The sequence below is a fragment of the Myodes glareolus genome, chromosome 3 (genome assembly GCF_982192425.1).
Source record: "Myodes glareolus chromosome 3, mMyoGla1.1, whole genome shotgun sequence".
Lineage (NCBI taxonomy): Eukaryota > Metazoa > Chordata > Mammalia > Rodentia > Cricetidae > Myodes > Myodes glareolus.
In genome coordinates this window covers 79,651,943-79,679,817 of record NC_142028.1, presented here as the reverse complement: position 1 = coordinate 79,679,817, position 27,875 = coordinate 79,651,943, and the positions used below count along the sequence as shown (strand labels likewise).

The 27,875-nt window shown below is 37.7% G+C and overlaps 1 protein-coding gene across 1 annotated transcript; it reads left to right on the top strand.

Annotated features, from left to right (window-relative positions):
• Nucleotides 1–185: 185 nt before the first annotated feature.
• On the top strand, nt 186–27,875 carry LOC148122723 (selection and upkeep of intraepithelial T-cells protein 2-like). Its single transcript, XM_087904734.1, has 9 exons — nt 186–457; nt 2,670–2,750; nt 4,901–5,248; nt 8,836–9,117; nt 13,267–13,374; nt 16,017–16,091; nt 20,919–21,026; nt 23,073–23,195; nt 26,517–27,875. The coding sequence occupies exons 2-9, from the start codon at nt 2,675–2,677 to the stop codon at nt 26,525–26,527; spliced, it is 1,131 nt and encodes a 376-aa protein (XP_087760860.1). The 5' UTR covers nt 186–457; nt 2,670–2,674; the 3' UTR covers nt 26,528–27,875.

The following is a 27,875-nucleotide window of genomic DNA, read 5'->3' as shown; positions in this document are numbered from 1 at the left end:
ATTTACTTGTCCTTCTGCAATTCACTCTCCTCACTATGCTATGCATAGGCTCAGCATTTAAAATACATTCATCATAGTTTTTCATTCGGCATTCAGTATATGACAGGTGCGAATCAGGTTTTGTTTTTTTCTTCCCTAGGCGAGGCGAGTCTTGCTAGGACTTGAGTAACACCAGTCACAGTCACTGAGCCAAACAAAGGTTTCATTCGTGGGTTGATTACCAGCCTCTTAGGAAGTTCACTGAGAAAGAGATCTAATTATCAGGCTTGCAGAATCATGGGGCTGAACTTTCAGGGTACGAGAGGAAAAGTTGGATGTTAGTTTACCTGATCTCCGTCTAACTCTGGCATGCTTGGTGACTTCAGTAAAACGGTTGGAGCATTACCAAAATCTCAGGTGACTCAACTCATGCATTCATAGGGACAACAGAAAGCTGAGTTGGGATCGTCATGCTCAGGTAAGTAAGGTAATTTAATAATATTTTAGGCTTTGGTTCTGTCTTCAGAGATCATTTTTCTACCTTTTCTTCTTCCTTGTGCCTCCTGGGAGGAATATTCTCCTTTATAAACAAGTTCCAAAGACTTAGTAAGGAGTATACTTAAGGATTAGTAAATCTTGGTGTTAAGAAAGAAGACAACAATGAGGACCCTAAGAGAGACATACATAGATCTAATCTGCATTGGAAGTAGAAAAAGACAAGATCTCCTGAGTAAATTTGAAGCATGGGGACTTAAGGAAAGAGTTGTAGGGGATGGGAGAGGCAGGGAGGGGAGCAGAGAAAATTGTAGAGTTCAATAAAAATCAATCAATCAATAAATAAAATAACCTACTGGAAAAAGAGGATGAGGAGTTAGTGCCTTCTAGGGAAGAAAACTACCAAGTTTTCTTTATGGATCAGTTGAATATAATTCTGTAACATTCGATCTTAGTGGCTCTTGAGATCAGGTTCTGAAATGTTTGATCAGTGCTGAAAAAATATATTCCTAAGACTATTATTTCTCAGCCACATAAAGTGAGACTTGTGTCCATCCCATGTTCTTCTCAACCATATTAACTATTTGATTTATAATAAACAAAGTCAGAAAAGCATAGAATATGAGATGTCCCTGTTACATTTTTACATTGTGTATTTAAAAACTCAATTTCTAAAATAGACTAGCACAAAAAATACTTCATATTCCCAGTCATACATGGAAATTTTAAAAGTTAATTTTCTAGAAATAGTTACATACATAAGACTGAAGTAGTAGAATTAATGGGCATGTTAACATAAAGGGGGGAAATTTCTAAAGGTTCCACACCTATATAAGGAACTACAGACAACTAATGACTCTTAGGAGATGGAGAATTAGGCTTCCCCAGGAATGAGACCCGTTACTGGTTTTCCAATGTAGAGTGACAGTCAGTCTTGAAATCACACACACTCAAACCTTTAAAAAAATGACTCAGTATGCTTTGTTTGTGTGTGTGTATACATATATATCACATACATATATGCATACCCATACACATATATGTATGCATATGTATGTATACATTCATATATGTATATTCGTATGTACATATGTTTGTGTGCATGTGTAAGAGTAGAAATAGAGGCTTTTGGCTAGAGAGTGATGATGTGAGAGAGACTGGAGGGAGGGGTGAGGGATAGTACTACGATTCTATTTCAAATATAAAATATTTTTTGAAAGTTGATCTCATAGCAGAGAGTAGAATCATTGCCATTAAACTCTGGAAAGGGGGAGGGGATGGGGAAGTGAGAGACACATGCTCTCTTAAAAATGAATGAAAATATGATTAGCTAGGGGCAATAATTCTAGTGGGACAACTGTGATTATCTACACAGGACTAGGGTCACCAATCGACAATGTGAAAAGGGAGAAACTCACAAAACTTCATCCCACTCTGAGGCTTCATAGGAAGCTAATAATTGCCAGGGAGGGGATGGTACACTTTTTCAGTGGTGTAGGCACTGGTGAGCCATGATCCTGTAAACAAACCTTTACCATGGTCCTGTAACATATCTGAATTCAACTCAAATTATAATTGAAAAAATTAAAAGATGTGATAGTATACGGAAAATCAGTTGGAAAGAGAAAAGTTAGTGGGACTGGGATGGTCTAGGAGAGGGCAATGGCAGTGAATACATAGAATATACATGTATGCAAGTGTCACAATGACACCCATTATGTGTAATTAATATGTACTAATAAGATATAAAAGAAAGAAAGCTGAAGAGATAGATCAGTAACTAGGGGTACTGTTTGGTCTTGCAGAGGACCCTGGTTTAGTTCTGACACCGATATCGTTCACAACATATTCTGGAGATCAAATAACCTCTTCTGACCTCTGTGGGCCCCAGGAATGCAAGTGGGTCATACATATATGCAGGTAAAACACACACACAAAAAAAATAAATTTAGAAAAAGATTGTAAATTTGATATATATAAACATTTTGTTATTTTTTTCATTCAAAATCCAAAAAGGATATATCATAAACATTTTGATTTTTCTTAAAATATGATACTTAGTATTTTGGCCTTGATCTTGCAGCCAAAGGTGATAGATTTATATGTTTATCATACATAAAGCAAGACAATAGGATTATAGAGAAACTGGAAATTGAATGCAAAGTTATCCTTTCGTCTCTTATGCTTCGTCACAGGTGTAATGGGAGCTACAGGAGTACTTGCTGTTGTGCACTGTGTTGCCTTGTACCTCCTACAGACGGTGGCGCTGAGTTCAGGTATGACCCTCTCACTTGCCCTTATGAGCATCAGCAATGTCAAGCATGGCAAAAAATTAAGGCATGGTACAAAGAACAAGGCATTTAAATCATTATCCCTAAATATGGAATGCAGCAATGAAGTGAAAGCAGTACAAGAGTATCCAGCTTAGAGGAACAAGTAATTATGTCTAATCAGCAAATATTCTTTACTTGGGTTTGTTTTAGCTTCCAGGAATAATGTACAATGATAGAGATTGAATACTTGTCTAGTAGACTCAATATTCATACTGAAAGCACAAGACTTTAATATCAATTTTACAATGAGGAATTGACAAAGCAAATACATATGAAAATCCATCCAATCTAAGAATAGAGTAGGGGAAAAGATGAGGGAAGATAAAGCAGACTAAGGAAATGGGAATTTGACATTTTAGGGACATCTCTGCAAAGCACAAATAAATACAGATTGCTTGAAGACATTAAAAAGAAAATACTTAGACAATGAATAATATAAAGATGCAAAATATTGCAGCAAAAGCTGATTGTCCAGTAATAAATTTTACTGAGGCACATTTATTTGGGTTCCACCTGAATTAAACTCATTCTTGGTACCAGAATATTGTTTGACGACACGAGATATCTAGTTGTGGCTTTGTCTTCCTCATTATTGGGCGATTTCATTTGGATTACTTTCCAATATGTATGAAGCAACTTTAGTAATCTCCTACTGTTCTGGGTATCCATATGGCCCCTGAAATGGGCCTGTTTTGTCTGTCCCTGCCTGTATTATACTCTTTTCATTCCCTGTCTCATTTTGATGCTCCTATAGCGTGCCTGTTCATCTCCAGATACAAATTTTATTCTCCCTTCTGAAGGAAGTCCATCCTTCCTAACCCCTTACTTTGTACCTAACCTCTGTAGTTATACAGATAGTAATTTCCTTATTGCTTTCATTTTTAGCAACTGGGAATAAAGATGTCATTAACATTTTGTAGAAATTTAAAAATATATATACTTTACAACTCATTTGGACTATATGCAGAATCGTGAATATGGCAAGAAAGTATGGTAAGCCTACATCAAGCACTGTTAGAGATGCCAAACTGTCTTCCAGAAGATTGGATCATTCTACATTGCTATAAACAAAAAATAACAGTCATATGTCTTCTCCTTTGTGCTTTTGTGATCATTTTATATGGTCAATGTTTTAGATTTTAACTATTTTGATAATTGTTGATGGCCTTTGTTATTTTGATTTACAATATTCTAAAGGCAGGATGTTGAGATAATTTTCATTTTTATTTGCTATAAAGGCTTTCTATGCTTACTCTATTTTACTCTGCATCGTGTGGAATAGTAGCTTTCAAGCTGAGTATTGCCCTGAGTGACTCCATTTTACAGTCAGTACAGCAGTTTGATACATTTTCTGTTTACATGATGACTCAAAATCACTGTACACATTTGTGCAAGTAAACGATCATTACCTCATTACCTACCCAGTATGAATTATGAGGAACAAAATTAGAAATAGTTTAATTATACAAGTAAAGAAAATAACACATAATAAGTTATCAGGGTGGATCAGGAACACCAGGGCACATGGTCATATCAAGACTATATCATAAAATGCAGTTCTGGTATTGAACACACCAGACTAAAGAAAGTGGTAGCTCCCTCATTTGTGTCATATAGCAGGTGGATTTGACACAAAGGGGAAACAGTACCAGCCACATTCTCATCAACAAACCTTATGCATGTACCACAAGACACACTAGCTGTGGATTGTCTACTGTCCCTGGAGCTTCAGTTCAGCAAAATCCCCACTACATGACATGGACTATTCATATTGTCATTTTCTCTGACCCAGTCTTCCTTTTTGTCTTGATTTATCTCAAATTCAGCCTGTCTTGGAGTGGTTCAGCATCTCCAGTAATTCCTTAAAATCTTCTCTAACCAATCATAGTAATATTTACTGCTTTAGTATCAATTGAGAAACTAGTAATTAAAATGCCTTCAGGATAAACAAAGTGACCTTTGAAGTATGTATGGATGTTTGAGAAAGAGTAGGAGAAGACAGAAGAGGGGTTAACAGAGTCAATGATTTCAACAAAAGTTGTAAATGTGATTACTAACCCATTCTTCTATCTTTTAATTACTCTCCTTCACAGAGAGATTCACAGTGACTGGGTTGACTAGGCCAGTCTTGGCTCCATTGGGTGGAAAACTTGAACTCAGTTGTCAGTTGTCCCCACCACAAGATGCACAGCACATGGAGATTCGCTGGTTCAGGAACCGCTATACACAGCCCGTGCACCTGTACAGGGATGGGAAAGACCTGCATGGAGAAACTATCCCCAAGTATGTGGAGCGGACTGAACTGCTGAAAGATGACATTGGAGAAGGGAAAGTGACACTCAGGATCTTTAGGGTGACTGTTGATGATGATGGACCATACCGCTGTGTTTTCAAAAATGGTGAATTTTATGAAGAGCACATCACAGAGGTCAAGGTTACAGGTAGGCATGAATTTCTATGAACCTGCTCTGTACCTATGATTCAATGCCTACCTATGGTTGAGTGGTTGGAAAATGATCAGTGCTTGACTCTTACTGCATGGTTTGATTGGCAAGATGGATTCTCTGCAATTAGTTTTTTAACTGAATGACATGGAAGATCAAAAAAATGAAAATTACTAGAGTACAGAGATTTATTATATCAGTAAGTACTTTCTTATTATGCCTACATACATTGTTGGATTTCTTTTTTTTCTCAAAGTTTATTAAAATACAAAAGTCTCCATTTCCGCCCCTCCTCCCAACACCCTCACACTCCCCCACTCCCCCTCCTCCTCCCTCTCCATCCCCAATAGCAGTCAGGGTCTCCTGCCCTGTGGGTAGTTCAAGCTCCTCCCCCCTCCCTCCAGGTCCAGGAAGGTGAGCATCCAAACAGACTGGATCCCAAAAATCCAGTATATGCAGAGGAAACAAGTCCCAGTGTCATTGTCAATGGCTTTTCAGAAAGACTCCGGGCCAGCCACATTCAGAGAATTTGACCTCAATCAGAGAATCTGGCTGGATTACGTGCTCGCTCAGTCCCAGACAGTTGGCCTTGGTGAACTCTCATTAGATCAGTCCCCTTGTATCAGTGGGTGATCGCACCCCTCGCGGTCCTGATTTCCTTTTTCATGTTCTTCCTCCTTCTGCTCCTCGTTTGGACCTTTGGGGACTCAGTTCGGTGCTCCAATGTGGGTCTCCGTTTGTATCACCATCCCTCGTCGGATGAAGGTTCTCTCTGATCTTGCCTTCCTTGCTCACGTTCTCTTTCCTTCTGCTTCTCGTTTGGACCTAGGGAGTTAAGTCCAGTGTTCCAATGTGGGTCTCCGTCTCCATCTCCATCCATTGCCAGCTGAAGGATCTATGGTGATAAGCAAAATATTCATCAGTATGGTTATGGGCCAAGACCAGTTCAGGCACCCTCTCCTCTATCCAGAGAACAATCTGGGGATCTCTCCTTGGACCTGGGATCCCATTTATAATCAAGTCTCTAGTAAACCCTAAACTGACTCCCTTAGTTGAGATATATTCTTCCCTGATCCCATATCTATCCTTCCTCCCTCCCCCTCTCCCAGCCCCCCGAACATTCACCATTCCTCCCCTGCTCCCTTCTCTCTAACCCTCTCCCCTTCCAGCAACCCTCCCACCCCCCCCAAGCACCCGAGGTTACCTGGGACTCTTGTCTATTTCCAGTCTCCAGGAGGAAAACTACCTGAATTTTCTTCAGGTTCACCCTCCTATCCAGCTTCTCTAGGATCACAAATAATAGGCTCAAAGACCTTTAATTATGGCTAGAGTCCACTTATGAGTGAATACATACCATATTCCTCTTTTTGGGTCTGGCTTACTTGACTCAGTAAAGCGTTTTCTTTTTATTATTATTATTATTATTATTATTATTATTATTATTTTACTTAATTTTTATTGGGAACCCCTCCAGAATCAAGTCTCTTGCAAACCCTAAAATGGCTCCCTTAGCTGAGATATAAACCTCCTTGCTCCCACAGCCATCCTTCCTCCCTCCCCCCTCCCATTCCCCCAAGCCATCCCCAATCCTCCCCCTCTCCCTGACCATCTTCCCATACTACCACCCCCCCACCCTCCATGCACCCGAGTTTGCCTGGCAATCTTGCCTAGTTCCACTATCCAGGAGGATAACTATATGATTTTCTTCAGTTTCACCTTCTTATTTAGCTTCTCTAGGATCACAAATTCTATACTCAAAGACCTTTAACTATGGCTAGAAACCACTTATGAGTGAGTACATACCATATTCCTCTTTTTGGGTCTGGGAAAACACCAATGGTAGCCTATGCTGGAGAGGATGTGGAGTGAGGGGAACACTCATCCATTGTTGATGGGAATGCAAACTTGTGCAGCCACTGTGGAAATCAGTGTGGCGGTTTCTCAGGAAACTGGGAGTCAACCTCCCTCAGGACCCAGCAATTCCACTCTTGGAAATATACCCAAGAGATGCCCTATCATACTAAAAAAGTATTTGTTCAACTATGTTCATAGCAGCACTATTTGTAATAGCCAGAACATGGAAACAACCTAGGTGCCCCTCAATAGAAGAATGGTTAAAGAAGGTGTGGAACATATATACATTAGAGTTTTACTCAGCGGTAAAAAACAATGACATCTTGAATTTTGCATGCAAATGGATGGAAATAGAAAACATTGTTGGATTTCTAACATATAATCAGATTCTTTTTAGGTTGTTTTATTATCCTTTCAAATACCTCTAACAACATTTTAGTAATTTTCCAAATGAACTAAATTTTTAAAACATGTTTCTTATTATAAAGTTGGGTGAGTATGGGAGGAGTTGCAGGGAAAAACATGATCAAAAATATTGCATGAGAATGTTTAATGAAAGAGAAAAATATTCTTTTTACTAATATTGCTTGTTTCCATTTCTCACCAAATTGCTTCACTAACTACTTAGCACCCGATTGATTTTTCTATGTCTCTTTCAAAAGATTTCGACTGCAATAATCCATATACTCAGATGCAGTACTATATGTGATGTGTGTGTGTGTGTGTGTGTGTGTGTAAAACTATACAGCATTTATGCTACTTTCATTATTTTGAATTATTCTGGAAGAAAAGTAAAAGAAAGGAAAGGCCAAAGGGTTAATGTAAACTGAACGAATCCTTAAGTGTATGTTCATATGTGTAGGATTCTGGTGATCAATCTTCATTGATGTCATGAGACACCTTTGTTGTCTAAAGCAGAGTCACACATGTAGCTCATTTCAATGCTTTGTGGTCTACTGGGACAAAAAGTTACTGATTGCCATTTTTAGTAGTTTTATGGGCTATACAACCACTGTGTTAGCACAGATCTGTAATGTTCTTGTTATTTCAGGGACATTTTACTAGACAGAGCAATTTTGGTATGCTGCTTTAATCTCCACGCATTCTCTTTTGGCCTAAACATTACACAATGTTTCCCACCTCTCCATCACCTCTTCATTTGTTTCAGTGGCAATGGGAGCTACATTTGTCATGCAATATTTTCTCCAAATAGCTTCACCTGCAAATGTTCACAAATAATAAATTATCTACTATGAAAACACATAGAGAATCAGCTAAAATTTCAAAATTGTATTTATACTGAAATTAATTTTCATCGTATATTATGGTGACTCAAAATAATATTGACTATGATAAATAAAAACATTAAACTATAAATTCTTTAAGGGTCATAATCTTGATTTCTGTTCATCATAATTTAAGGATGCAAGTTATTTCTTAGACTTAGTGAATAACCTAAAAATATGTTTTAAATAAATTAATTAACAAATGAAACAAGCCTTTCCTGAGCTGACTTAGTTTGGATAGGTTGCTGACTGCATATTATAGCATTTCTGTCTGACTCTTGCCATTTTCATGAGATTCTTATGGAAACCAGCATCCTGTAGAGTATGAATATAAATAAATCTTTTGAAACTGGAATCAAAACCAAAAGGAACTTTTAGTTTTCTGTCCTTTCCTCTACCATTTATACCTAACAATATTGTTTTCCTCTCTTGCTGTTCAACCAGTCACAAGTTCAGACATACAGATTCTTCTGAATCCCCCAAATATCAAAGGGGTGATGTTGGAGTGTCATTCAGGAGGTTGGTACCCACTACCACTTATGGAATGGAGAGACAGCAAAGGAGAAGTCATTCCAGAGACATCAAAATCCCATTCACGGGATGGAAACAAATTGTTCAACATGTCAATGGCCCTTCTTATTAACACCAGCTCCCACTGGAATGTCACTTGCTACCTTCAAAACCGTCTAACTCAACAGGAAGAAAGCATAAATATTGTCCTATCAGGTAAAATCTGTATTTGTTCTTCAGTAAAAGACATTGTTGCATATACTAATGTATCGCTGCTTTCTTGACTTGGCTCCCCATGCCTTGAATTCTCTTTGCCTTACTCATCATCTAGTTTATTATCTCTCTTACTCTCTTTGCTGTGCTTATTTTCTCAATTTATATTCTAGACGATTGCAGTTTTGCTTTTCTGACACTGTGATAAAACCTCATGATCATGAACTAGTTGCGGTGGGGGAAGTGTCTATTTGAATGACATTTCTACATATCAGTGCTGCATCAAGGGAAGCAAGAGCAGGAGCCCAAAGTAGGAAATTGGAGGCAGGAACTAAAGTACAGACCACAAAGGACACTCACTGTTCATGGACTTGTTCTCCATGGCATTCTCAGTTTTCTTTCTTATACAACACCACAGATAGCACTATCCACCCCCAGGGGCCTGGGTCCTATCAATTCAGTCATCAGTCAAGAAACCCTAAATTCGGTGTTGGGAGGAGGGGCGGAAATGGAAACTTTTATAATTTAATAAACTTTGAATAAAAATAAATAAATAAGAAAGAAAAAAAAGAAACCCCAAATTCATGGTCATAGACTGATCAGATAGGGCAGATCCTCAATTGGGGTTTCTTTTACTCAGGCGACTTTAATTTGTATCAAGTCCACAATACTAACTGTCATATTGACATTGAAGATTGCAAGGCTTGGTTTTTGAGCCCTTACTCTCTTCTGACTTCCTTTTATCTCATGACTTTAAGTACCATTAGAACTCTCACTCTTCCTATGTTATAACTCCCCTCTCCCCTGTTCTCATCTGAAAAGTCATAAGCCAACCCAAAAGTTTAATATACCTTAGAATGGTATATTAAGAACTAAACTCATGCTCATTCCCACACTTGCTTAATTCACTGTTTTTCAGTAACATTCCATATTTTCAGTTTCTCAGAAACAAATCATTAAAGTCACATGTGACTTACATTTTCTATCACATACATATACACAGGGAAATAATGATAGGTCACCTTTTAAAATACACCAGAGTCCCATTGTTACTGGAGTCCCAAGACAGACACTTGACTCAGGATCCTTGACTGCTGATATCCCAATGATCCAAATTTAGTCACATATCCTAAAAAAAAAAAAGCTATAAAACCTTATGATAAAAGAAGAAAGGACAATTTAATTTCACTCTGGTCACACACATGACTAAGGATGTTCTCTCTGTGACAACATAAACCTGAGAGTATACAAATAGGAATTGAAAAAAGCTAGAGTTGAGAGGTTTTTAACATTCCCTTGAATATTCTTCACACTAAGAATGTTCATATATTGAAAGTTGAAAGGGCCACTGTCCATTTTTGTAAACCTGCAATCCTGGGTCTTTTTTTATTGATTTTATTGAGCTATATATTTTTTCTACTTCCTTCCATTCCTCTCCCCTCCTTTTCAACTCTCTCCCATGGTCCCCATGCTCCCAGTTTGCTCAGGAAATCTTGTCTTTTTCTACTCCCAATGTAAATTACATCCATATATGTCTCTCTTAGGGTCCTCATTGTTGTCTGCAATCCTGGGTCTTAAGATAAACTGACTAATCATAAAATAAAAAAAGAATGAGTCAGAGATACAAAATAATCCGGCTAATAAGGGGATCCTCCTTCTTCATCATTTCGCACCACCTTTTCACTGCTATCTAAGCCTGATTTATGGATTATGATGTAGAAATTGTACCCTGAAACTCTTCTGTTTCTTATCTAGTTTATGATGGTATTTCCTGACCTTAGGGATAGGATGAATTACTTAAAATACTGTCTGTGTTAAGTACCCTAAAATTGCTTCCTTTTTAGTTATAGTTAAATGTTCCCCAGTTTTTTCAGTTATCAATGCCCTGTTACCTTCATGACATCACTTCCTAATGTTCTTCTCTATCCTTCCTATGTTCTTCCACCTCATCTATTCACATCTATGTTGATAAGCTCTGTCTTTAGATATTTCCTCTAGTTGTTTCTTCTTCCAGGATAATACAAACTCAAATAACTTTCATTATCTCCTTAAAGTTCACATTCAAATCTCACTTCCTCATAAATATTCCCTTGATAGCCAACCTGAAGCATACAACCTGCCTACCTCCCTCTATGTACCTGGGGGTCATCTTTCCTCACAAATTTGGCCTTGATTCTTTTTTATTAGTACCATTTTAAGTATTGTACAGCTATATTATTATGTTATTTCTCTATATCTGTATCCTTTCCAGAAAAATCCCTTGGTGATTTTATACACTAAGCCACCCAACTGCTTCAGAGATTGGGTACTACCTTGCAATTAAACAAATAAAAGGTGATAATTTAAAGGAATTAAATAAAATCAAGAAGATGTATTGTAAGCATGTATCAGTGTTGGTATCTATCCATGAAATTAGACATTCTTTTTAGAAGAGGTCTTTAAAAGAACTAAAGCCACCAATTTCATAGATCATGTGTGTATGTACATATATGTTTATGTATATGTATATATGAAGATGGATGCTTAAAAGAAATCCCACACTAGCTCAGAATTGATAATAATAGAGAGTTATTTATTTAGGAATAGACTCGCAAATCATTATCTTCTGCTGGAATGGAGAGCTGCAACCAAATCCTGCAGCCGGAAAAGAGGCCGGAATGTGTGCTTTACATTGGCATAAATAGTATAAGGAGTCACGTCCAACTGGCTATAGGATTTCCTATAGCATATATATGTATATATAATATTATATATAATATATAACACATATAAATGTGTATATAAATTACGTAAAATAAAATTGAAATATTTGTTAATGTATTATACCTTCATTGAGTAACAAAATGTGTATTTTATGATCTTATATGGTTTTTAAGTATTTATGAACTCTAAACAGTATGTTTTAAAGTAATTGAAATAAACACAAACTTTGGACTCTGTGTTGTACTGTTAGGAAAAGGAAAATGTTTAACCATTGTTCCATTCACAGAACATTAAAAAAATTAAGTTTGATGATAAAGGAAATATCATAATCAAATTTAATCATACAGGAATTTGCTACTGGCTGACTGCCAAGCCAGCTAAGTTCAATGTGGACCTTACTGGGATAAAAGGCACGATAGTTTATCTTAGATAGGAACTAGCCCTGGGAATTACATTCACAAAAGTAACAACTCAGTACATGTTTATTTCATTGTAAATGGAAGTTTCTGTCCCATGAAGTCCCACAGCCTTTTAGTCCCAAATAAACACACAGAAACTTATATTAATTGTAAACTGTTTGGCATATAATAAGCTCAGGCTTATTATTAACTAGCTCTTACAACTTAAAATAATCCATAATTCTTACCTATTTCAAGCCATGTGGCTTGGCACCTTCTCTCAAAAAGGCATTCTCAACTTGCTTCCTCTATATCTGACTTGTGACTGCATCTCTGCCTTTTCTTTTTCCAAAATTCTCCTACTCTGGTCGCCCCACCTATACTTCCTACCTGGCTACTGGCCAATCAGAATTTTAGTAAGCAAATACAAGTGGAAAATCTTTACAGTGTACAAGAACATTATCCCACAATATTCCACAAATAAAACACTCAAAATGCTTAAAGAGAATGCTTGATGATCTCTAAATACCCTCATGCTAGACATAATGACATGTTTTAGATGGTGTAAAATTTTATCTGGGAAGAAAGGTGCAATATTTCATGTGAATAAGAAAAGGTACATTTGCACTGACGTAGGTCATGAGAAATATTCAGAAACAATAGTCCCAAATACAATGAGTACACTGAATGGAGCAAGGTACTTATTAAGGTAAACAAGACATGAGGATTTCAGCATTGATTTCTACCAACATTATAATTCTCCTTGGAAGCCAATATTTGAACACTGGGGTCAATTTAGCTCCCCTTTTTCCTTTTTACTCAGGAAGCTTATGAGGCAGGATTGATAGGAAGAAATGAGAGAACTGTCCTCCACTACATTTTTTTCAAATTCACTCACACCTGGCTTATTCTTATTCATGGTCTGCTCTTTACCAAAACCATCATAACTGCATCTTCAAATTTCCATAATATTCCAGGGTAGAAGAATCTAAATTGTAACAAATGTTAAATAAATCACCATTGCTAAGTTTTTCTTGAATTCATGTTTCAGGTAAACTGTTTTCATGGAAATGTGTTTGGATGGGAATTCTGTATATAATAACATTTGTGATGATAGTCTTCCTTGTGACTTCCTGTGTTCAGGAACATTTCATACATGGTAAGTAGGTTTGAGTGGCATTGAACAAAAGTGGAAGTAGAGGAAGGAGCTAAAGCTATTTTCATTGCTTCCAAAGCCTGTCTGCCCAGGCAGTTCTAAAACTTTTGGTCACATGGTATATAGAACTTTTTCGATGTTTTGGTCCTACATTATTGGCTTTTCTTAGTGGAGTTTCCACAATACTGTTCACAAAAGTTGGTGCTGCCTTTAAGGCAAGATGAAAACCATTTACTTACATTGAGTGACACCCCAGTTAACTATGGAGCTCTAAAGATGTTACTAGTATATGTCATCAACTCTGCTGGAGGAAGACATGTAGTGCTAGAGTTATCTGGACTCAAGAAAATAACTACTTACCCATGATCTTGCAAATAATACCAAGCAAACTAATTGGTTCCATAATCCGGTATGTGGAACCTTAATTCTGACATAAATGCCCTGTTGAAGAGAATAAACTTTTGATTTTTGTCTACAAAGGAAAAATTGGGGAAGAAACTTGCAAGTCAGGTATAAAACTTAAGGTTGATCAGCCTGAGGGTGATCAACATGAGGGTGAGTCATCTTGTCCAGGACAATCTCAATGTTGATACCTTTTCCCATATGATGTGGGATGATGAACTTCATTTCAGTTGCAATATTTGCATGCTCACTGTGGTGAATTATAAATCATGACATAGAGACTGAGATTTCTGAGAGTAGAGCATCCTTTGTGAAGGCTGTTCTTGGTGTGGATGTCTCTCTTTACATGAAATCAAGACTTAGACATGGCATCAAGTGTTTGGAAGTGACTTCTGAGTATAATACCCTCTTTGTTGATCCCCTTCCATGTGACTTACCGTGTACAGCAACGACTCATACGTGGTATGTAGATTTGAGTGGTGTGGAACAAAAGTGGAAATAGGGGAAGTAACTAAAGCTATCAGTTTGTTGCTCACTAACCAGCCTTCCCAGGAAGTCCTAAGCTCTTTAGTCACATGTTACATAGGACCTTAACCAATTTTTGGTCCTACATTCTCGACTTTTTTTAGTGAAGTTTCTAACAATTCTGTTTACAAAACCTGTTGCTTTTACTTTAATCAAGTTGATACACCTTTTCCCTACATTGGTTGACATCCAAGTTGACCATGGATCTGTAAAGATGTAGCTAGTATATATCATCACCCATGATAGTGTAAAATGTTCAGTACTAAATATTTGAATTATCTGGACTCAAGTTGATGTAGACTGTGGGAGGCTAACTCCAAGATTTGCTCCATAGTGACAAAGAGAAGACCTCAGACTGGTGAGGACTTAGGGAAAATTTATTTATTTATTTATTTATTTTAATTTCATTTTACCTTCAATCAACAGTTCTCTCCCCATTTCTCCTCCCACTCCCCCAACTATCTCCCAGCCCCAACCCCATCCACTCCTTGCAAAAAGTAAAAGCTCCCAGGGGAAGACAATAAATTCTGGTACATTAAGTTGGGGCAGGACCAGGCACTTTCCCCTGAATTAAGACTGAGCATGTCATCCCACCATAGGAAATGGGCTCTAACAGGCAAGCTCATGTAACAGAAATAGATCCTGGACCTACTGCTAGGTACCACACAAATAGTCCAGGCTTCACCACTGTCCCACATATGAAGGGCCTAGTTTGATCTCGTGGAGGCTCCACAACTATCAGTCTAGAGTTTGTGAGTTTCTACAAGTTTGGTTCAACTGTCTCTGTAGATTTCTCCATCATGATTTTATCTGAGGGCTACTAGACTTTTCTATCAGAAGGGACACACATGATTTCTGCCAGTAACCTCCAAAAAGGAACAAGCACACACTTTCCTAATGGTAACCTCTTTCGCATCATCTTAAATAACTCCTTTTCTTGAAAAATCTCTCTACACAATTACATTTCTTTACACACATACAATATTCTCCTATATGGCCATACATCTCTGCACACAGTATATCTATTTTCAATTGACTGAACATACATTTTTCTTTTACATCTCTTCTATACAGATTCATCCTCCTTGCCTCCACACAGTTAAAAATTCTCCACACAGCCACAACTATACACTTCATTTACACAGCTCTCTCACCATACAGCACCTTCTAAATTCCTAGGCACAGCTCCTCCATGTAACAGCGGCTCTTCCACACAGCTCTCTCACACACTCACTCACACACACAGCCTTCTTCTTCATTATTCACACACTATTCTCAAATAGTGGAAGCAACTAAAGCTATCTACTTGTAGCTTTACAAACAAGTATTCCCAGGAAGTCCTAAACTCTTTGGTAACATGTTACATAGGACCTTATCCTCTTTCTGGTCCAACATTCTTGGCTTTTGCTAGTGGAGTTTCTCAAAATACTGTTTACAAGAGCTCATGCTTCCTTTACTTTAATCAAGTTGAAGAACCTTTTACCTATGTTTATTGACATCCCAGTTGACCATGGAGCTCCACTAGTGTATGTCATTAACTCTGCTGGAGGAAAACATGCAGTGCTAGAGCTAACCATCTTTGAGTTATCCAGACTCAAGTAAATAACTGCTTACTTATGATCTTGCAAGTAATCCCAAGTAAACTCCTTATGTGGAATCTTAATTCTGTCATGAGTGCCCTGTTGAAGAGGATATACTTTTGATTTTTCTCTACACAGGAAAAGTTGAGGAGGAAACTTGCAATTCCAGTGTGAAACTTAAGACTGATCAATCTGAGCATGACAAATCTGAGGGTAGGTATTGTTCTTTAAAAAACAGGCAGGTGTGTTCCCTGGCAGGCTTGCAGAGCAGCTGCTAGTCCGACAAGGATGGCCATGGGTCCCTGCAAGATCTCCAGGGTGGCAGCGCCATGCGGCCAGGGAATTCAGGCGGGCATTTACGGTGGATAAAAGGCTCACAGGACATAGTATTATTTAAAGAAGAGGGAGACATTTATTGCTTAAAGAAGAGTAAAACAGAGAAACATAGAGAGAAACAAAGACACGTGCACACGACAAGAGACAAACACAAGAGAGAGAAAGATGGTGACGAGGGAGGTCAGAAGTGACTGGGGGGGGGTGGGCGTGGCTAGCTCTTAAAGTGACTGCAAAGGAATAACAGTAGGGAAAATTGTCCAGGTCAATCTCAGTATCAATACCTTTTCTCATGTAATACGGGATGATGAGCCTCATTTCTGTAGTGACAATTGCATGATCACTATGATAAATTATAATTTATGAGACACAGACTGAGATAACTGAGAGCAGAGTATCTTTTGGGAAAGATGTTCTTGGTATGGACATCTGTCTTTACATGGTATCAGGTGGAATTCTGCATTGATGAATGAGGTCTGCTTCACATGATTATGGAGATGTACCTCAATTACCTTGTAGACTGTGTGTTGCAGTCTCTGAAAGGAGCTCATACTACATTCATAAGAAAGTTCTGTCAGCAGCCAAGGGCCTCTGCTGTGAGTGGTAAGACATGAAACCGAGACTCTTCTGTCTGCCCCAAGTGAAATTTCTCACATGAGTCAGGGATCATTATATAAAATGTCATAAGGATGTTGCTGTCCTAGACACTAGTCTCAAATTTGACAGCAAAAGAAAAACAAAAGAGGGGAGAGAATAAGAAGATATCAATGTGCAATTTCCACAGTTGGAAGGAGGGAAGAAATTAGATCTTTGCTATGGGGCTTTCCCTTGTAATAAAAAGCTTAGAAGCCACTGTAAAAATCAAATTATAAGGAGGAAAATAATAACAGTGAAGGAATATTTACATTAACCATGGTTTTCATTATCAGGAAAGGAAGACAATGGAATTATGTTCAGCAAAAATCTGAATGGCTAAAATTGGAAAACATTTTTAAAAAATGAGTATCTCAGAACCTGGATTGTGATGCGGTAGGATACAAGAGCAGATGGGACCATTTAGGTATCACAGTACTAGAGATATAGTAATGTAACTATCCATCCTGCATAACCTGAGGTAATACAAGGACATCAGTCTGGATGGTATGACTCATAGGAGACACTGGGAACACTTAAGTGTCTTAAGCCCAGATTCCCACAAGTAGCAAGGATTGGAAGACAATAGAAGAAGCATAAACATTAGCAAAGCAGTTTAGTATACAGGAGATATACATGTCAATGCCCAGGATACCAGGTGGGGTAGAAATTGTTTACAGAAAATGCAATGAAAAAGTTAACTCATCACCTGGTATCTTCAATAGCTTTGCTGATCCCCATGGTGTGATATGATTTTTGTGCAGTAAAAGAGGCTTTGACAGATTTGAATAATTTAAATTGGGCTGTTAAATGGCTAATAAAATGAAGATATGATGAATAGGGGATATTATAGACTAAAGGATCAGCTATATTCACTCAAAGACAAATGTACAACTGCAATGGTAGGGAAGATTTTCATAAAAATATCACATTCTATATACCACTGAGCTCCTAGAAGAATTTAAAGCCTGAAACAGTTCGTTGAAGACACAAATCATAAAACAGCATAGGATAATTATTAAGCTTGTCATAGAGATGGGTAATTATCCTCCACCAGAATACATGGTGTATGCTTCTCTCTTGCGAATAAGTAAACCACAAGTGAATATTTTCATCTGTGAAATTTCAATAACCAGATATGGCTGATGACAAAATAGGGCTATGGTGTTGGTTAAGAACTAGTCAGAGCCAGGGAGCAAGCTCCAGCAGTAAGCACATCAGGTTACATACCACTCCGTTCCTCTTTAAATCTGAACCATGATGAGCATCACGAAACAGTTCAGACTGCGAACCATCAAGGGTAGAAAGATCCACAGGATTCCTGCAAAAACAGCACCCCAGGATGTGGGGAGAGATGGCTGATGGAGTATGACTGGATTGTAGAGGGCTAGATGGGTAGTCCCTCCTGTATATGCACCTGCACCAACAGTGCTTTTTGTAATGAAATAATCAATATAAATGATGGGATCTTTCATGCAGTATTTCATCCCAACTCATGTTCTCAACTACAGTTCTTTAGCTCTCCAAAAGCAGTTGACTCTTGCCTGAAATTGGCGGTAGTGAGTCTTGAAAGACTTTGTCTTCCCTGTGTAACAGAGATTTCATTGTGGAAGGCTAACTCACAAGAGTCCTAAAGATTTGGAAAAACATCTATGGAAACAACAGTTAGGGAGGTTTTTGTTGTTGTTTGTTTCTTTGTTTTTCTACACCCCAACAAAAAAGATACTGTTGGGAGCCAAAATGATGTTAAATGAAATTCTCATTGCTATATGAAAACTAACTCTTTAAAAAGTCACTGAGATCAATGAAGTACTAACGCCCTGCAAACCACAAAAGGCTTTTTTCTTACTGTTGTTTATTGTGCCCAAACTATATGATAGTGCCTATTGCTGAAGACATTGCACCCTATGGCTACATAACATAAAAATCAGGATAGGACAGAGATAGAAACACCCTCCTTGACTGACGGCTTTCATAGCACCAGATGATGCTATGTAGACTAACATTGTTTTGATAAAGAGTTGTGAAGTGTGCACCAAATTGTATTCTAAACACGAGTGTTTCTACCCATAGAGAACTTCAGCTATTAGAATGTAGAGGGAAATTTCTCTTTTGCAGTCTCTGTGGAGACTCATAACAGGCCAAGTTCCAGAGAATCAGTGATTTTTGCTATAACATAGTGGCTCAAACTTCAGCCATAATGAAAAAATAAGAGACATTTTCACAACTTTCTCCAAAGTTCAGAAAATGTCAAAAGAGTGAATCAATGAAGATAGAGATGGATAAAAAGGCAGAATGTTGTATAGCTCTTTCTTTAACTAGAAATATTTCTTCCTATAGAGTGAAGGAAGATTTATAACGTTTAGGAAGTTAAGGACATTCAAAAGGATCAGGAAGTTCATATAAATTACAAATCTCATGACTCTCATATTCATTATTGCTTACAAAATTAGTAAACAAATTCTAGGGAGAAGATTTTGTCAGTGGAAGTTCCTTGTGATAGCAAAGAACTCCAGAATGCAATTTTCATGACTCATCATTCACATTAGGAAGGATGTAAGAATGTGGCATCCATGTGTGTTGGAGTTTCATTCTGCTATAAAGAACAGAAACATAATTAGTAGGGCATGAATATTAACTGATATAATTCGTAAACACAAATATCAACATTTTCCTCATTTGTGTATTGTTGAGTTTATGTAGTACCATAAACATTTTAAATGTGTGTGAGGTGAAGGTAAAAACAAGATTGTCTTGGGGAGGGATCCTAAATTGAGGGAAAGACAAAAGATTTGTGTGAGGGACAATATGCCCAATGGTTATAATATATCGTAATGAAATTATCTCAAAGAAATTCATCACTAAATGTGATGAACATGTGTCAATAAAATTGAAATTATCAAATTCATGTTTATTTTTGGCATAAATTTTTTTCTCTCAAGAGCACATTTAGGTCCTCTAAATCTTCTCCAAGGGATGCAATGTGTCCATCACCTAAAGATTTGGGAATGAATTTTTGTACATTTCTCTGAAGTTTCTTAGTTTCTTCTTTTAGATGTCTTGCTGTCCTTCTGAACCCTCAATCTGGCTGAAACAGCTTCCCTTTCCAGCCTCTGTTTGGTGGTACATAGGGAGGACAGACTCATCTGAAAGCTACAAATTCACAACTCTCTCTATGCTAGATAGCACCCTGTAGAGATCAGTTTTCTCATCAGTTTTCTTAGTAACACTCTCCAAGATTTTTACATCTTTCTTTGCCAATAAGTGGGAGAGAGAGACAGAGACAGAGAGAGGGACAGAGACAGAGAGAATGGAAGAAATCTTTTGAAACCTCAAAGTCCTCCCCCAGAGACACATCTTCTTAACAAGACCACACCTCTGAATTCTTCCTGAAAATTTCAACAATTTAGGACCAATGTATGTGAGCCGATATGGGAGTCATTCTCATTCAAACCACAGAGACTATACCTCTGTAGTAGAAGAATGGAAACTACCTATGGTAGTGAGTTCTAACATTATGGAAATTGGGGTCTCTTAGGCAGTTAAGAGGTCGTCAGACTCATCCTCCTTTCAGCCTCTTTCAAACCTGTAAAAAATGACAATGAGGAAGACATAACTCTATCTCATGCTCTTAATGACGCCAGCTGATTAAAAGTGAGATGAAGCAAAGGGGAGCTAGTTTACTCAGGCAGGGCCTGCCTTCTTAGTCTCAATCCTAAATCTGCCCCCATTCAAAACTGCTGTCCCTTTTACTCCTGTCCTCTTACCTTCTAATTAAATCTTCTACTCTTCTATGAATACGAGTAAGCATTAAAAAATCATCCTGCTGCTTGTACACTGACATTGCATTTTCTACTGATTTCCACATTACCCTGGAAATGGTACTTCTAGAAAGGAAAGGGGAAATGATGTAATTATATTATAATCTCAACAAATTAAAAGAATTTAAAATGTTACTTTAAAATAATACATACGCACAGACACAATAGCTCTTGCTTTCTTGATGTATTTTTCCAATGTAGTGTGCCTCTATCAAATGTCAAGTGATAATAACATAATGGTTTTCTTCTTTAGGTATCTTCTCTAAGAGATTTTCTCATTGCTTAAAGGTCTTGGTGGTGTTCATCATGTCCATTATTACAGTTATAGGAGTCATGCTCATTTTGCATCTAAAACATAGAGGTAGGTAAGAGGTTGGTGCCATCCTGTAAGAGTCTTCTTCCAAAGGCCCTTTAAAACGTTTAACAAAAGAAGAGTAATTGTTGCTTGAATTATAGGGTTAATAAGTAGGCCATGAGAACACATGCCACAGTATATAGATTCCAGAACTCTGAGTGTCATAGACTTAGTAGTAGATGCAGCTGGTTATTCTGCTCCAAGAGAAAGTATTTCTTTAAAATTCACAGTGGATTTTTCTTCCTGGAAAAAAAATCAGCAGTCAACATTCTCTAATATATTGTTTTGATTGCATTATACTTGTAGCATGAAGAAGCATCTTAAAATTTTTCTTTTTAAATTTTATTTATGTATTTGGATGCTTTACCTTCACGCCTAGTGTCCATGGGAACCAAATGGTTAGTAGCCACCACGTGGCAGCTGGAAATTGAACTAGGTCCTCTGAATGAACTTACAGTGCTCTTTGCTACTGAGCCATCCCACTAGCTCCAGCGTCTTAAACTTGTTAAGATCAAACCTGTTATAAATTCCAGCTCTGAAATAACAGGAACTTATGAAGCTCCATTACTAGCTGAGAAACTATTAGCAGGTAATGAATGCTAGGGCAGAGTCAGTTTTTGTGGGAAGTGTGGCCATTGGTCGGTTGCCTATGCCTCACTGTATGACCCCACACCTTGCACGTGAAAACACACATTAACCTCATTGGCTTGTCAGAAATAAAAAGAAGACATGAAGCTTGGAGGAAAATGTATTAGAAAGCTCAGAGTGGATTCGTGGAGTGAGGGTGAGGTGAGTTGATGTGATCACACGACACTGTAACATTGCATTAAATATGAACATTCCTAAAGCCAGAGAGTTAAATAGTCCAAATAGCATTATGGGAGCCCTTTCAAACCTCCCTCTGCCCTTCTTCCTCCTTTCCCATTTCTTTCCAAGATAGCCCCAAAACTAGAATTTCTCTTTTCTAAATTGGATCAGGATACTAGTTACTTCCTTCCCAAACATAGAAACCCTGCTCTATCTTCCACATTTTTGTTTTTCATAGCTGGACAGGCAGAGATTCTCTTGCCTACTTTTGGCAGTAGGCCGTAAGGACTTCATCTGGGAAAACATCCATACTACATCAGAGAGGAAAAGGAGAAGTCCTAAACAAGCCAAACTGGCACACCCTGTTGGGTCTGTCCTTCTGTCCAATCACATCTCTGCATAGCTGTCCATCTTTACCAAACAGACACACAAAAGTGGATATTCATCCTGAGTCATGGGTCTTCATTCTAAAGGATGCTGTAATATATAGAACTTTGAGGAAATCTTCTGGTATTCTTTTCTCCTATAAATCTGTCTCTTTCAGTTTCCTTTCTGAATGAGCCACAAACCTGAGGAAGGCCAAAGACATTATTCCTCACTTGAAGTGTTTCAGAAGGATGCAATAGATGAATCTCTATGCCCTATATTGGAGGGTGTATCTGTGGGTGGATGCAGAGAAAGCAAACTTCCCTCTTCCCACAGATCTAGACTGTCAATGAGTGGGTCTTAAGGTGATACCCTGGTGGGACAGAAAGTGGTACAGATGGGTATAGGGAAGATATATAGCAGCTGAAATGTGAAGACAGAGAGAGAGATGAGGATGGAGAGAGAATGCTTCCTAGGGAAGGTGATACTTGAGAATTGTAAGATCTCTTTCATTTCACAGATCCTGATCATCTAAGGATTTTCTGTTTCATTATACCCTATATGGGCCAGAACTCTTGAGGATCTTCAGCCCTAAATAAAACAGATAAAAACATAACCAATTCATATGCTCTTCAGACAGACTTGTAAGGACAAAAGTCATTTGCTTGAAGAAAATGGGTTCCTGTCTCCTCATGACCTCTTCCATGATTAACAAAACATGCTCATCTCCAAAATCAAGTATGCCAAATTTCTCCTGTATTGTTCTTGTGCATATATGAAGAATGGAGCAACAGAAACCTGAAAAGCAGAGCTGCCTTTAATGTGTGATCTAGCCTTCCTCTTGATTGTAACTCTCCTGATTCTTTTCTCTTTTCCCAGTTCAAGTTTCAGATCCACATTTTGAATTGGACACTTTGTGGTTAGAAGATATTAGTGTTGTCTTGTGTGTGATGATAGTGTTCATCTTCAAGCTTGTTTCGTTTATTTACTTCAGACTGGAAGGTAAATATCCTGGGAATGGTGGCGACTCCGAAGATCTAGTTCATGTGGCTTATGCTCAGATGTCTAGAAGATGACCTTTCTGATCCTTCTGTCTTAGTAACTATAAAAAAAATCCAAAAGAAAGGCTGATATATTATAGCCTCCTTCTTGGGACTACTGTGGTTTTGCCTTTTCTGAGTGTTGGTGCCTCATACATTAATGTCTGTCCCAGCTCTTTCTGAACAATTATAATAAACCTTTCAGGTACTGTTGGGAAGACAGTTATTTCATTTACACATTTTGGAAAGCCTCTGTTTAGTGAAGTCTTTTCAAGAGATGTATGAGTTTTTAAAATTTGATCTCTGACATTTTGAACTGAAAATATAATGGGCAAATTAAACATTCATTTAAATTTTAATAGTTTTTTTCTTTTAAAACCGTGTAAATACCACTAAGTATCAGACCAGCAACATTTATAAACTGTGCTCATGAAAGTTAAATATTTGAAGCATCTAGCTCATGTCTAAAGCTAAAAGCCATGTCTTTATTATAAAACATGTTTTATATGTGGACATGGATGTGAGTATAGAACTGATAACCCAAGAAGAAAAGCTTCCATAATAAAATTGTGACTTGTTAATAGCACATAGTCCTAAAATATTTCAGTAAAAGTGTATGCATGTGGGGTGGAGAGGTGACTTAGCAGTCAAGAGCACTAGGAAAACCAGGAATGTTAAACACACAGTCCTGTCTCTTCAAAAGTATTACTGTTTTCTGCCTAAAAGATTGGGAGCTGAGGTGATTAATGCAATTAGCCTGGTGACCTCTGTGCTGGGTGGCCCAGTTACAACAGCTGCCCCAAGACTTGTCTCAGGTAATCTATAGTGCTATCTTCCCTAGACCCTTATCATGAGCTTTCTTTACCTTGAACCTACTTCATTAATTAATATATAGAAACTATCTTTATGAAAGATGTCATTTGTACTTTACAAGAATTTTGATGCAATTGTGTCTTTAACTTTAGCTCAATGTGCACATAGAATTGAGTTAATTATCACCAGGAAACTTTTTTACAAATTGTGCTTTCCTTACACATGTCTGAAATAAACTCTTGTGTAAGACTCTTGAAGTTTGAAACGATACCCACTAGTAAGTTTTGTTGAGTCAAACTACCCTCTTGTCTCACACAGATCATCACTCTACTTGCCATGGTGTTAGAGATCCCTCCCCAAAAACTGATGTGCAAAGTGAGGAACTCGACCCTCAGAAGAGTAAAGAATTTTTTTCTTAAATAGAAGCAGGGAGTGGGAGTTTGGTTCTCTTACTCAAGGGTTTGCAATCACAAATGAGAGAGTAAAATGGATTCTTCTCAGACCCTTGAGAAAGAGCATTTTAAACAATTATTGAAATGTTTGTTAAGATCCAGAAGAGCAAAATAATCAAAACAACAGTTCTGCAACTTTGTAAAATTCAATCCTTGGTTTCCTAAATAAGCAGCCATAGATCTTTTATATTGAACCACATAGGATCTAATGTGAAGAGAGCCCATGAAAGTCGAGATAAAATTCCTGTCAATTATTTTGCAAGCTAGAGCACAGTAATTTATGCGCAGACTCTCCCAGGAAGATCCTTTTGAGACAGAGAATTCTCTGCAGGACATATCTCAGCAAGTCTTGACTGGGAGTCCTTTTCCACTGCTCAGATCCAGACAGATCAGGATCTGTAAAGAACCCTGAGTCCCAGGGAAGGGCAGGTGAGGCTCCATTAGCCCCACCTGCGCTCCAAGGCTCAGCTGTCTCAATGCTTAGCTTTTCATTTTCCCACACAGCAGGAATGACAGAGTATAGATTGATCAACAGCCCCTCATGGAAAAAAAATTAAAAGAGTCCTAACATCTACTAAGGAACAATTGTAACTAGGACATACAGTCAGTCCTTGAAATTCTCCCTATTTTTGTAATTCATAAGTAGGTAAAATTTTTCTGTAGTTATTTCTCAGGTACTTCTGAATATCCTTTTACTGGTAGGAGAGTCTTCTTGAACTCAAAATTAAAATTTCTCTAAAATTTAAAAATCCTAAGTATTATATAAAAGCCTTAAACTTAAACCTTTAGAAATTAGTTAACACTGTTAATTAAGAAGGTTTCATTTGTTGTTTTATTTAGTTTTGTGCTTTCCTTTGGTCTGACATGAACAATCAGACTCTGACAAGAGAGAAAGTTCGAGGAGATTAATAAGCGCCTATGCTGTATTGAAGGCTTATTTTACACAGTATTCCAAGATTCTAGTGCATAATTAGTGGGTGGTTCTCACATCAACATAGTATCTGTACCTAGGGCTCTCTCTGTCTTGTGACTTCTCTACCGTTAACGTGTAGAGACCCATGCTTGGAGTGCACTACAGGCATGCACAGTGGCACTTCCCAGTTAGTCTGCTGCAGAACACAGCCCCAGACATGGCATGGGGCCTTGGGAGTTTTAGGAAAATACCGTAGTGTCTCATGTGAAACTTGACTTTGTAAAATTTTAAACATATCTTTTTTTTTTTGACTCCCATTACAACTAAATATTGACTGTTGTTGGGGTTTCTGTCCTGCCCGGTTCCCACAGCCATTAGGTCCCAAAGAAATCACACAGAGGTCTACATTAGTTATAAGCTGATTGGACCATTAGCTCAGCATTCTTATTAACTCTTATAACATATATTAGCCCATTATTCTTGTCTATGTTAGACATGTGGCTCAGTTTTTATTCAACAAGGCAGAATCATCTTGCTTGCTCTGTGACCAGATCAGGACAGCATGCTAAGCTTTCCTCTTCCCAGAATTCTCCTGTTCTCCTTGACCTGCCTCTACATCCTGTCCTGTTGTCCCACCTATACTTCCTGCCTGGCTACTGGCCAATCAGTGATGATTTAAAATATGATTTACAGAATACAGACCATTGTCACACACCAATTGACAATGATCCCGTTTGTACTAACAAATGCTTTAAAATATTTTATAGTTTGTAAGATATTAATTATGTTACTGAAACCCCCTATAATCCACAGGATCAAGCTAGTGTGTAATGACACCAATAAATATTTAAATGACAGATTTTAAAAATAAAAAGAGGTTAGATACACACACCTAGATCCCTGCATACAATGCTACATTTTGCAATGCTATCTTTAATTGTTTTCACTTTAAAGAATAATACCTTTTCTGCTACTTAAAAGCATTTTTCCCAAAAGGAGATGAAACCTAAAGTGCATATTAAATGAAAAGATCTAAAAACTAATCAGTAGAAAGTGCCTGATGTTCCTGTAACAGCAGGGTAAGGTTATGCTTGTTTTATTCCAGAAAGTGAATAAAGTTCCCAATGTTTCCTGCTTCAATACATTCAATGTGGACAGCATCCCAGAGCATCTGAATATGGACAGTTAACTCACTGGAAGAAATGTTTCAAAATGAAACGAAGCCAACAACTTTCTAGAGACAACCAGTCTTTAACTTATCAAGCCGAGACCTTGGAGAAACAATGAGGACACAAGAAGATGGCTTTCCTTATTCTTTAGACCTCTGTCAACTATTCTTATAATTCGCTTATGACTGCCTATGTTAGTTAGAATGGCCATGCATGGGAGCAGTTAACTTTGGCCTTTATTACAGCCAGTATTTTCCTTTCAAAAAAACAAAAAAGGGGGGGGGGAGATGTGGGAGACTTGTAGGTACTTGTGTTAACAGTTAAGCACTAGGAAACCATGAATATTAAATACACAAGGTTATCTCTTCAAAGGAAGATATGTATTACTTGTTTTCAACCCTGAAAGCTAGGAGAAGTGATGATTAATAATAGCCTGGAGACCTCTGTGCCCTCGGTGTTGTCAGGTCACACCATATCCTCCAGACTCTTCTCTTCAGCCTATTTATCTCAGTCAATTTATAGCTCTGTTCTTCCCTATTCCCTTATCATGAACTGTTTTACCTGTACCTGCTTCCTCACTTAATGTATAGGGCCTATCCTTATGAAAAATGTCACTTTTACTTTACAAGAGTTTTGATGCAATAATGTCTTGAGTTTTGTTGTATCCAGGGAATTGAGCTAAATATCATGAAGAAACTTTCTCCAAATTATTATTGTGCTTAAATTGCCTGAAATAAGCTACCTGGTGCTATACTCTCAAAGTTTGAATCAACATCAACTATTGAGTCTTGTTGAACTAAACTGCCTTATCTCACAGGGAGTGACATTTTGGTAGAACTGGAGCTTGCATAGACCACCCACAATTTCCCTCTATCCTTCTCATCCCTCCAATTTCGCCCCTTTCCCTACCCATTTTTCTATCTATTTCAAGGCCTCCTGCTCTTTCAGAGTGTTCTGTTTCCAGCACCCATATTGTACTCTGTAACGATCCATAATTCCAATTTTAGGGCTTCTCCTGCAATAAGTCCTCTAGCCTCAGTGGGCATTGACCACACGCACGGTGTACATACATGCATGCAGGCTAACACTAATACACATAAAATAAAAATAAATCATTTTTATCTGAAATTTAATTGAAAGCAAAGGTTGGATATAAAGTTATTTATTACTCTATTTGTGTGTGCACATTTTTATTTTTAATGAAATTAGATTCTTCTCTCATACAAAACATCCTGACCATGGTTCCCCTCCCTCTAATCATAATTCCCCCAACACTTCCTCTTCCCCAGATCCAC